The sequence below is a fragment of the Lonchura striata genome, chromosome Z (genome assembly GCF_046129695.1).
Source record: "Lonchura striata isolate bLonStr1 chromosome Z, bLonStr1.mat, whole genome shotgun sequence".
NCBI classification, from domain to species: Eukaryota; Metazoa; Chordata; class Aves; order Passeriformes; family Estrildidae; genus Lonchura; species Lonchura striata.
In genome coordinates this window covers 41,397,229-41,410,339 of record NC_134642.1, presented here as the reverse complement: position 1 = coordinate 41,410,339, position 13,111 = coordinate 41,397,229, and the positions used below count along the sequence as shown (strand labels likewise).

At 37.2% G+C, this 13,111-nt stretch overlaps 1 protein-coding gene across 26 annotated transcripts in view; it reads right to left on the bottom strand.

Annotated features, from left to right (window-relative positions):
- The window catches only part of UBAP2 (ubiquitin associated protein 2), a 252,161-nt gene that overhangs the window by 192,844 nt on the left and 46,206 nt on the right, over positions 1-13,111 (bottom strand). For 15 of the 26 annotated variants that reach the window (XM_077789956.1, XM_077789954.1, XM_077789955.1 and 12 more), the window contains 5 exons: positions 9,079-9,149; positions 4,560-4,627; positions 3,328-3,517; positions 2,408-2,621; positions 682-953 (listed from right to left, as the gene is read on the bottom strand). In XM_077789956.1, coding sequence (XP_077646082.1) covers positions 682-953; positions 2,408-2,621; positions 3,328-3,517; positions 4,560-4,627; positions 9,079-9,149 — 815 coding nt within the window. Of the gene's footprint in view, positions 1-681; positions 954-2,407; positions 2,622-3,327; positions 3,518-4,559; positions 4,628-9,078; positions 9,150-10,340; positions 10,661-13,111 lie in introns of those variants that run through there. The other 11 variants (XM_077789969.1, XM_077789947.1, XM_077789952.1 and 8 more) reach the window with 5 other exon arrangements.

The window sequence follows — 13,111 nt, the reverse complement described above, 5'->3', positions numbered from 1 at the left end:
CTGCTTACTTCATGGATAAAAAATATACCAAGATTTTTGCTCTCCTTCTCCCTAGCAATTTATATAAAACACATACCAAATCAAATCATAGAATCATTAAGGTTGGACAAAAACATTAAGATCAAGTCCAACTATTAAAGCCAGTACTACCAAACCATGTCTCTAAGCAACAGGTCTTCACATCTTTTAAACAATTCCTGAAACTTACCTGGGTAGCCTGCTCCAGTGATTGACAACCCCCTCAGAGATGACATTTTTCCTAATATCCAATCTAAACCTTCCCTAGTGCAACTTGAGGCTGTTTCCTCTTGTCTTGTCACTTGTTACCTGGGAGAAGAAACCAATCTCCATCTGGCTACACCCTCATTTCTATAGAGTGATGAAGTTTACCCTGAGCCTCCTTTTCTCCAGGCTGAGCCCCCGTAGCTCTCTCAGCTGCTCCTCAGACCTGTGCTCCAGTTCTTCCCCAGCTCTATGCCCTTCTCTGGACAAGCTCCAGCCCCACAACATCTTCCTTGTATGAGGGACCCAGAACTAGACACAGGATTTGAGGTGCAGCCTCACCAGTGCTCAGTACAAAGGGACAAGTCACTGCCCTGGTCCTGCTGGCTATGCCACTGCTGACACAAGATTTTGTAATTTTTAAATTTACTAATGACAAGCTATCACTCAATTACCCACCTTGGATGCTGGAGTTATCCTCCTTTTTGGTGGTTTTATCTGTTTCTGATTGGTTTGATGAACAGTCACTGCCTGGTTATCCATAGAGATAGTAGGGAGCTGTAATATTTTGTTAACAGCTGTAGAGGTGTCTACAGGTGATGGCTCTTGGAGTTTTACCTGGGAGGAGGATGACTCCAGCCCAGGAGGAGGAACAGGAACCACCTGCATTTGTTGCTGTTGCTGTGTCAGCTGGCTCAGAACTGGAGATGGCTCAGGCTGGGATTTAAAGTCTGATCAGTGTTGGAAAAAAGAAATATCAAAATTAAAGCATTGAACTCTGCTCTTCACAGTTCTACTCTCATGTAAGAATCCAGATGATGCTTAATAGTTATTATTCTATAGTATTTTCAAGTCTTTTCAGACATCACAGGGGTTTCACATGGATCACTACCACTCTAACACTCATAAGGACAACAGTTGATACATCTCCTACTTTAAATGAACTGTGGCCAAGCATTATTTAGTTTTTTCCAAAAATGTGACAACAAACCTATCTACACAGTTGCAATATTATCACACACAAGTCCTCAAAAACAGTTACAGATTATTCTAATCAAACACTTCAAGTTTCATTATAATTAACTGTGCTCATATAATGTGATTACTTCCAAGGAGTAAAGAGTTGTTGCAATTTAGAGGTATTATGAGTTAGGGTTCCTTTCCCCTGCAAAGGAGAAGATTTAAAAAAACAATAGGAAATCTTCTACCATCTCATAATACCTGAGAATCAAAGAGATGTTGCACATAAACAGGTTTTTACCCAGTTTTCCCTTTCACAATTTTTGGATGCTGAAAGTCATGTGGTGACCTAAAGCACTGGTCAACCACCACCTCCAGCATTTCCAGTGTGAAGGGGTTTTTATTCAGTTGGTGAAGTCCACTAGAAAGCATTAAAATGTACGTTTGGTTTTTTTTCATGTCTGAATGTCAGTTGTCATAATTTTTTTTTTAGAATGTCAAAGATAGTAATTGCTACCAAAGGCTGTTTATCTACACATAAATATATACACACATGAGAGACACAAGAGCTATCTTCACAGTGAGGATACTGCTAGGAACAACACTACAGAAAGTAAGTTTCTGTCATTCTCATTGTTGCTACTAATTTTACTCAATTACATGAAAAATTAATACAATTATAAATATACAAAACAAGTAACCCAAATCCTTCACAGCACACTACAGAAAGAACACTGAGGTGTGATACACATTATGAAGAAATTACAAAGTACTCATTCAAAATTCATGGAATGATTAGAAGAGAGAATTTGAGGAAAAAATAAAAGTACACCACTTCACACTCAGCTGAAAACAGCATAGTTACAATGAAAATAGGTATTTTCCAGGATCTGTTGAAAAACAGTCACCAGTGAAGTACCATGTAAATATTTAAGCACACTAAATCAAAAATGTCACTACCTGGAAGGCTCAATAACTTTAAACATGTAATGACATTTAGGGATAGACTTTAAGCTTAACAAAACTTTAGTTTATGATATATTTGTGATGTCTATTACCAGCAAATAAACCTAACACTTAAAATGTTGTAAGTAACTGTATTACTAAGATTAAATTTTTTTGAAAAAGTCTTTTATTAAAGTAATTTTAAACTATCATTGGAATTACAGAATCTTACTGGCTAATATAAAGAGAAAGAGAGAAGAACCTGTGTCAAAGCACTTACCAAACTGACTGAGGACTGAGGACTGAGTACTAGGTGGTTTTAGATCCCAGGATGACGCAGCAACTATGCTAGTGCTGGCAGAACTGCTATTTGTTTGTTGAGAGGTAAACTGACCCAATCCTGGTGATTTCAATTGGTCCAAGATTTGTGAACCAGTAGAGTTTGCCAATTTAGAAGATCTGAGCTCTCCAAAGCCAGAACAAAGAACAGCCGACTACCAAAAGACAAAGAAGAAGATGGGAAGGAGTGGAGTTCATATTTTAACTAATAATTGAACATGATCATAGGGTCAATGTCTACAGCTCCTATCTGGCAGCAGATAAAATATTTTCAGATCTAGATTACTAACAAATGACCAGTAAAAACTTCCAGTAATCACAATAATACCAACTTACTTAAACCCATGCATCTTAAAATATCATTGATTTACGAATAGTTGGACTGATTTTTAGAGAACAAATACCTAATCTCAATCTCAAAACTGACTCAGAAAAAGGCACGCTTCCACAAGAAGCAATTGAATATGTGCTTGGAAATAACACATCTGTTTTCTGGTCCAGAACTCTTAACTATAAACAAATTATTTTATCCTACATCAGCAAGCAATGAGCACATCTGCTCTCTAATCAAAAATTAATATAACTACTTCATGTAAATCCAGAAATAACCAACCAGCAAAATGAAAAAAGTTTTGGTTTGGTTTGTTTGTTTGTTTGTTTTTGGGTTTTTTGTTGTTTGTTTTTGTTTTGAGGGGGAAGGAAGCTGAAAGGGAAAGAATTATATTCTTCATTTTCATTTTTCAACAAATACCAAAACACCTCATGATATGACCAGCACTGGAAAAATTGTTTAACCTTTAATATTTATTCATTAATAACGTTTAGAAAATAAAATATTTAGAAAGCATTAGATAGTTTTACCAGACTTTGAGGAGAATAAGAGTTTACAGCACTGGAGCTGCCTGTTCCTGATGCCATCTGGGTGCTGTGCTGAGAATTTGTGAATACTAAGGCTTGGCCAAAGGTCTGCTGCTGGGGCGACTCAAATGAGTTGCCTTCTGTCTCTTGGGTAGATGTCACCGGCTTTTGAAGCAGTGTCACCAAATCAATGCTATAAGACAAAAATGAAACTTGCTGGAATGAACATAGTGATTAAACTTCACTGACACTGAGGAAAGCACTAGCAATACTAAAGCTGCCATCCCAGCAACAGAATAATTACTGATTAGCAGTCTTTTCAAATGTTTTTTGTCAATCACAAAAAAGAGAGAGAAGGGAGTTTTTTGCCAGTAAGTAACAAACAAAAAAATCCCACCCCAGTTTGAGTGAATGAACTAAAACATTTTCTAACATAAAGAACAGAACAAAAAACACATGAATATGCTACCTCTTAAGAAAGAAATAAATATAAATTATACATCATGCCTCATGCAAATCACATCCGTATTACATGGAAAATTTTACTGCAGTACAGCAGAATCTGGACATTTAGAACCATTAGCCTATCTAGTTTTCATATCTCGCTATCCAATTACCAAAGCCTTCATCACTATACTTTAACGTGCTCTCCAGGAACATGAAGCTAATGGAAGAAACTGATTCCACAATATCATCAGTGAGGCATTTGAAGACAAAGGCATGCAAAGGAAGGCAGCAACTGATCTATTTTTAGTTCTTGATCTTAATCCTCTATCATCAGTAAAGGCTTGTAACTCTGATGTTCACCAGGGAATTCACCTTTTTGCCAATGCATGCTTTCATTTAACACATCTGTCAAAGCACTACATTCTGAACACTTCCTGCACCTACAAAGACAGGCTTTCCATTTTCTGGACACTAAAGCCAGAGCTTCCTTTTCAACAGCAAAAATTTTTTTTGTCCCAGCTACTTTTCTTCCTGCCTGTAAGCAGTCCTGATGCAGAAGATGTGTTATGCTCACACATTTGATAAGTTTGTCTCCACTTTCACAGTCAAAAATACATAACTCAGGAACTCACAGAAACAACAATTTGCAACCAAGGCTTTTTCAGTTTTTAGAGGAGTTTGACCAATCTCTGACAGTTTTTATTCAATATTTCATATGTGCAAACTAACATTACTTAATCAAGGAGAAAGTTTTTAAAGTATAGGGAAAACATGGAAGAAGAGCTTACCTTTGCCCAGGAGTCACATGATTTTCAGCTGGAACAGAAGATGCAGTGAAGACTTTTGTTTCAGAAAGCTGAAAAAGAGATGGGGAAAGAATTTTATATGCTCATATTTCCCTCTTGCAGAAATTCCATTTTGGTCATGCACTTTCAAGATAAAAGTAAAGTCAAACTACCATTACAAACAGCTACTCTGAAGCTCTGCTTAAAAAGACAAAAAACATGTAATCAAGCTCCAATAAAATCTTCTTCACAGAATCAAGTGCCTATTTAATTAGAGGGCTGAGTTAGGAAATTTGACCTACTGACAATACACACCAGCACAGAACTGTTTACCAATGTAACTGCATCAACCTGGAAAACAGTTTAACTGAAATACACCAGCAGAAAGTAATTAATGTGACAGCCATTCTACCATTAATGCACAGACAAATTATGACACTACAGAGCCACTCTGATAAATCTTGTTGCACAAGGGTAATACATTGCACTGCTCCCACTCATTCCATGTATTCTTGCATCTGACATTTCAGCTCCCACCACCAGCAGAGGCAAGTAAGTACAGGTAAGTGCAGTGAACCAGCATTCATGGTTGCTTCTTGGTAGCTCTGTTAGGAGAGGCAATTACGTCTTTGAGTGCTCTGAGAGCATGAGTTGGGAAAGAGTAATACAACGAGAGCCATGCTGACACTCAAGTAACAAGTCAGACCACCCACAGAAGAAATCTGCATCGTTTTCACCATGCTGTTACAATACAGAGAGATATTCACACAGGTACCTGGGGAAGTGAATCTGGTTGGGACTTTGGGGGAAAAGAGGGGTTTGGTTTTTTGCCATGTTGTTGGGTTTTTTAATACTTTTTCTCATTTAAAAATTATTTGTTGAACAGCTACAACTTCCTAGGGCTAATTTGTTTTTATTTACAGGAGTACTTGCAAACCAGAATAGATCTTAAGACAGTACAGGTTAGATTTAGTAAGACAGAGCTATGCATGTACAGTGTTTGTGTTTTAAATTTACTTTTCACAAAATCATCCTTAATTCCTTTAGTATCCTTGTCTTTGACTGAAGAATAACTGACCTATTCAAAGAATACCTTTAGAATATGCCATTTGATACAGGTCTTCTAGGAATTATGCCTTTTTAACTGCATACATTTCTAGCAGTTTGAAGGACATCACAGACATAAACTGATTTCATTTGCCATCCCACAGGCAGCTCTACTGAGACCAAGCGTATCCCTGAACATGTCATCTGATAGGGGTCTCCTATGAAACACTATTGATTTAAGAAGGGCACAGAAGGGCTGACTGGAAGCAAATCATCACTCGAGGCACAGTAGAAATATCTCACATACTCTCCCCAGCACCCTCTTACAAGGAGCACATGTGACCATGAAGAAATCGGTCCTAACACAGTTCTTCCCTCCATTTCTTACCATTCCCTTGCTGTCAACACAATGCACTTTAATCCCTCATTTCTGCATCACTTGTCCTGAGATGAATGCTGACAGCCCACAACTCTGTGTACTGACCAAAACAAAGAAAGAACATTCCACTTAAGTACATTTAAGTTAAAAAGGTTGTTCCTCTATTGTTCAGCACTTTCTCCACTATGTTTTATTTTAGAGCAATGTGTACTGTACTTTCTGGGGTATTATGATATTCCTGCATTACATGGCACAAGGAGGTCAGCTAATGGCACAAGCAACACTCTGTGGTCTGCAATACCTCAGTTAAATATTAAATTCTTTGTAATATCAACCATTTCTTACACTCACATAACCAAGAAAAAGACTAACCATGGACAAACACTGATGAACCCCAAAAATTCAGCAAATTAAGGAGACTGAGAATTTTTGTGACAATGCAAATGCATGCTTGATACATGAGAGAGTAAATGCTCTCTACAGATGAACCAGCATGCAAGCAGAAGTCTCTGGCTCCGTTACATTGAGATTTACACTACTACCTGTGGCAAACTCACTGCCAAAAGATCCAACCAAGCACTTAATTCAGTACTCTACAGGGATTACATAATTCGTCAAGACACATATTTCATGCTGCGGCAGCTGAAAAGTTTTATTACCACATATGTATTTCTCAGAAGTAGTATTTTTAGCTCCCAATCAAGCCATTATACCTGCTGCACACTACACTCACAAATCTTTTCCTGAGGCTCCGGCATTTTCCCAGAACTGAACAAATGCTTGTGAGCCATTTGTCAGTGTTGGGCTCACAAGGGTATGTCCTCCATCTGCAGGGAAATACCCATGCTTTCCAGCTTCTGTTCCTATGATAAAATCATTCTCCAATCACCAAACATAATGCACTTGACAACTAACCATCAGCTCCTAAAGTAGTACACGAATGGTGAGGAGAAGAGGAAAATATACTCAGCATCCTCACAGAAACTCAACATCAACAAATAAGAAATTTTAAAAGAACTTACTATTGTTTTGGTATAATGTAATGAAGGTAAAGAAATTCAAACAACCTCTCATGCTGCTTCCTGGTAAAGAAACCACTTCCACCAAAGCACACTTCCTTTTTCTTTCCTTTTTTTAAAAAGTGTTGCTGTGGTTTCAAATAAAAACCAGCACTACCAACACTTTACAAAAAATGTTTGCCATTACCCACTTTCCAGCAATTTGTATTTATTCTATTTCTTTCCTTTGGAATAGTTGCTGTAGTTAACTTTCTTTTAAGAGCAAAATCTAGAGCCACCTAAAGTACCTTAATATTTGTCTAGTCTTTCATTGTTAATGCCCTGAATATCCCTTTAACAAAACACAACCTCCTATTTGCACTGCAAGCAGTTTCCACTCTATTTAATAGCACTTTGATGATCTATTATACTTGCTTAATACTTACTGCAAAAGATAAGGACCAGACAGGGCAATCAGGTCACAAAGGCCTAATTCTTCTTGGGCTAAACAATGTTAAACTTCACTCAATTGCTCGTAACTTGTATCTGACTAGAGAACACATTTAAACAGAAATATTCTTTAGGAAAACACCTGATCTTTCCCTGCAGACAGCAAATAGATCAGCTTCCTCGGTTCTTTTAACCAATAGTCATGCCACTAGAACTGTTTCTTACACACTTCCAGACACACGTTCATACTACTCCTCAGCTAGACTAAAACCAGAGTCCATCATATGCTCCAAAAGTAACTCTTTCAGATTCCCTAAATTAAAATCTCCCTTCTCAAGGGATCTTTGATCAGACATTTTCAGCTATTATACACAATTTTTCATCTGTAAAAGCAATGAGAAATTTTATTTGGTACTTAAAAATCAAGTTCAAGAGCATCCACATATAGAAATATAACTCAAGAATGACTAAGAGATGGGGAAGAGTGCCAACAGCCAACAATACTACAATAGGACCTTTTTTAATACAGCATCAGCTCATGCTGAGCTGTTCTTTTCTCATCATCTACTACAATGCTGGAAACTTTTGAGTTGCTGCTTTCCAGACCCTTGTTCTGAAAGTGTGTCTTTATTCCTATAAAACAAATGGATACTTGGCTATACTAAAGTATTTTTCATTCGCAATCTTGTAGAGGTCCAAATCTCACTGCATGACTGGCTCACTTTCAAATGCTATTCCAAGTACATTTTGTACTTCACAAACATTTTATTAAGCAATTACTTTAATTTTACTTCCCAATCATTGATCAAGGCACTAGATGGCATCCAGCCCCAGACTGGGAGGACTAATGGCCTTCCTAAAAAGCCCACATTCAATAATGGTCCTTCTGTAACAGATTTGCCAAAATTTGTAAGGCAGATTTCAATATGCTATTTTTATTTTTTTGTGATAGAATGCAATTATTTTTAGAACAAAAGATACAACACATTTTTCTCTTTTTTTGTGTGTGTGTTTTGGGCTAATGTACCTGTATCTTGACATTTCATTCACTCTTTCTGAATATTAGTAGACAAACAATTTTCTCCTAGATTATAGGGATTTTTCCAGAATCAAAAATTGTAAGAAATTAACAATGGGCTAAAATTTTCAAAATTCATTTGCAAATTATTCAACTCTAATAACTAATTAAAACAAGTTCTATCCATAGTCAGCATTGCTAAACACCCTTCCCTTAGGACAAACGCTGTATTGTACCAGCATCAAACAGGGGTGAGAACAGCCCATAGATTTCCATCATTCTTAGCTCTTAGTCTACCTCTAGCACACAGGAAACTAAAGACAGGTTTAAAATATGTCAGCTTTTGATGGTATTAACTGATACAGAAAACCAGAGAATTTAAGAGTTTCTTTCAATTCTCTCAAAAGATACACCCCTATAATTAGGTAAGGATGGAGTTACCGTAACAGTTACATGAAACATTCACACATTTCCAGGACTAACACTGACATTCCACCTTGCAGGAGGAGGCAGAAGGGATGACTTATTTTCACTCAACTGAAAATAAATTTGAAATAATGGGTTACTTCAAATATTTAGTTTTTGAAAACACCACAAACTCTGAAGAGAATAAATAATCAATTGGTATACCCAACCAGTTGCACTCACATCTTCATTCCAGTCTTCAGCTGTCCATTCTTCTATTGAGTTCTTCCACGCTCCTATTACAACACGGGAAAGAAAAAAAAACAGGTACAAATTAAAGCCACAACACTGTGTTTCAATCCTCCTGCTTTACAAGCAATCCTGTTTTTATTATCAGTGGAACAAAAAGCAAGGAGATGGAGGTTGGAAACATATTTGGAAACACAGTTGGAAGCTCTAGGAAACAGGTCTGCGGAATTAAAAATTTGAGAGGGAAATACTACCAATCCTCTTGCCCATACCCTTGATTTCTGATTTCAGAAATTTCTTAGCCCTTATGGTACCAGACTCAATTTGCATGAATGCACATCTGCACCCAGTGATTAAACCCAACCATTGGAAGAACTTCCTCCTATGGGTCCAACAGCAGTGAGAGGTTACTCAACCCTCCCACAGGATCCTCTAGTTTCACACACAAATTCATACAGAACACAAGACAACCACCAACACCTGCTCCAATACCCACAATCCTACTTTCAACACATTCAATTTCAAGGCCCAAGCTATGCCTGTGGAGACTACTTTCCAACCTGTTAACTCACTCCTCAGAGTACAACTCCAATTCCTTCCCCTGAGAGAGCAATTTATTTTAGAACATAAATAATTCTTATGATGGTAGCAGGACAGTTTTTAAATTTCTACTGTAGCTAAAAACACTTCCTGTAACTTGTGGCAGACTGGATTTGGCAAACTCTGGAGCACTGTGAAGCATGCAAAAATAGGAAAACCACAGAAACAAATCCTATGGATGCAAAAACCCAACCCCTTCTATAAGAAACAGCAGGTACAGACATGCAAGAGCAATAAAAGGAATGAAGGCCTTGATCACTGGTAGCAGTACAGCGAACGTTATTCCAACAACAACCAGAGCCTTTGTGTAAACTGTGCAAACATGAGCAAAGAAAACATGATCACCAAAGGTAGCACTGCCAGCATCCTGGATCAAGTACAAAGCAAAGAGATTCCTGCTTCAATCATCTCCTTTCATTTAACCAGGAACTAGTCTGAGCTACATTAATCCAGATGTGTCTCAAGCCCCCCAAAGATAGCATCAAAGCCACCTGGTACTAATGTCAACACTACACTGGTGCTTCCTCTCATACCCCGCAACACCACAGTGGGTTTTGGCAGAGGAGAGTTGAGCAGCATCAGTCCCGTCCAACAAACGGGAGGTTACACACAGTGGGGGGAAGAGAGGGGAACTTTACCTTGGAATCCAAAATTATTTGGCAGGTCCTGAACAAGGTAACATCTGCTTTGTGTGGGCTCTGTGGAGCAATACAGAGTTGCCTGAAACATCTCATGCTCATTTTAGCAAACAGCCCCTATCCAGGGCTGATGTTTTCATGAATAACCACATCTTGTAGCAAAATTACTACAATGCTTCAAATTTCTAGAGTAATCCACACATTTCTACAGGAATTTTGAGAAAGAGGAAAAGCCCAGTGAGCAGTTTTTAGAGTACAGTTGATTTTCTTTCCCTTCCCCTGACCAGCACAGAATCCCTTCCCCCAGTATTTCTTCTTTGAAGAAGAAATCAAAGTATTTGCCCTGCTTGTATTTATCTCCCATAAGCTAGTGCTAACACCTGTCTCTAGAAGACAAGCCTTGCACTGACACCAGAACACTAAAATAGAGCTCAGAGTCTAAAAAAATAAGCACTAAAAGAGCTCAGGTACATCACATCAAACTCTTGTGTATTTTCCACCACCTTTGAGAGACCAAACTTACTTGAAATAATACTTGTGATGTTTTCCTAACATTAAATTTAAACAACTGTCTGTTGTTCTCTCTTATAAAACTAGTTCTGAGGATTTACTCTTTTAAATACTGTGTACAGCCTTTCACCCTTTTATTAATTTATCCAGGCTGCCAAGCTTACTAGTGTCATTTACTAACACTCTTTACTAACACTCTTCCCAACCCAAGCATTCCATTCTCAGTTATTTCAGTACACTTCTCTGCACTAAATCCAGTTTTCAAATGTCCTCTTCGTATCCTCCTATTGATGGGATTCCTAAGTCACATAGTGCCACAGGTGCATAAATTTCTTTTTAGACCAAAACCCACCTTGGCATTACTGCAACTCTTCCCAGTCTTTCCCCCAAGCTTTGCAAAGCATCACAATTCAAGAGTTTTCTGTTTTCATCAAAATTATATTTTGTGTTTTCTAGGATCCTTGTCATACAAGCTTCAACTTAAGTGTTAAATTGTGACCCTTTCCTCTTTTTCTTTGTAACAAGTTCAGCTTAGAAAGTTATCAAGACAACAAAATTAGAATACATCTTTTGATGAGTCTTCAGTTATGTTCATCCAATAATCTTCTCTCTCTGTCACACTCCTTAACTTTTTACCCTTTCTTTGAATAATTATTTATATTAACTGCAAAATAAATTTAACTTGGTCTGGTGCCAAACTTATACTAGTTTTTGCCTTCTGGATTTGCATTCTAGAAAGACTTGAAGGTTTCCTTAAAATGTTCCCTCTGAATTTTACAGCAAATATTGAAAAAGCCAACAAACCAAAACCCCCAGAAAGCAAAAACAAAAACACCAACTTCTTGTACCTTCCAAGGAACACAACTGTCCCTCTTGAAAGTTACTCTATAATTTATTTTTTATTTCTAGTTTCAGAGTAATTTAAGGCTGTTCATAACTAAGATAACAAAGAAATTTTTCCATTAAACTTATGAAATTCTATCCAAGTACAGACCTGAGTAATTACCTGAACACAAGGCCATTTTTACAACCAACTTTGAGAAGAGAGCACCTCCAATATAATGTATGTATAAGAACTGCTGTGATTTGTGCTCATGTTCTCCAATTGCCCTGTACATTACAAAAAAGGTAAGAGAGAAATGATGCTGCTCAAGTTTATTCCCTTTTGGAGGAGACTGGTAATTTTGTTTCTCTTCATTTGTCCCTTCTCTTTGCCTTTCATCTCTACATTATTTATATATAAATTAGGATACAGGAAAACTGATGCTGTATTATTTGGAATAAAATTATTTATAATGTTATGAACTTCTAAAGACTTGCTTTTCAGTCTATATTTCAAGCAACACTGAATTTTACCTTCACAGAACCAGCTAGCTTTTCTACTGGATTACACAATGGTGCATCTAGAAACACTATTCAAATTATCATGACGCCTCTGGCATCTGCAGTAATTCAAGGCATGAGGTTCTAGAGCACTTTCAGGGTACACATGACAAACTACATTTTGGAAACAAATACTGTATTTATTTTTAATGAAAATATTAATTTCCCCAGCAGTAGCTAAAGAAAGAAATACTTAGTACATAACTCAGAATGTCACAAAGAGTTTATATTGCTATAATGTCTCCAGAAAATATTTTGATAAGCAAAGATCTCTTATTTCTCTAGGTACTTACTCAGTTATCTACTCTTTATTGTAACTGCAGATGAAAGACATTAGTTTTCCAAGTAGATGAAGTAATAAGCATGTACTAATATTTTTTAGATGAAATAAGAAATGGGACTGGGTAATGAGAAATAAAGAGAGAAATTTCCTTCCTGTCCTTCCTGCATAAACTCTTACCAGATATCTATAAAACCCACTGCAAGCTTTATAGTCTTCCATACATGTATAGTTCCCACATCCAAAACTTTAGTTGACTCTTCATTGGGAACTTAACTGGGTCATTGATTTGTAATTAACAAAATAGCACTGTAAAATTAGGGGGGGAACCTGAAAATTAATATTTGGGATTAACAAGTCAAATCATGCTCAACTTTATGTAACTTACTTCCAGCCCCATACCTTGTCTGCCACTGTTCCCCCCCCCCAGCACTACTTCCATGTTCCTTCCCAGCAGTCTCTTCTGCTGTAAAATTACCCCCAATATTACTTATTGTACCTTCTTCATTTGAAAGTAAATTAAGTTCAGCAACAAAAAGGTACTTAACATCCAACAAGAACATTCACATTTACCTAGTTTAATTTTCTTCCAATCAAG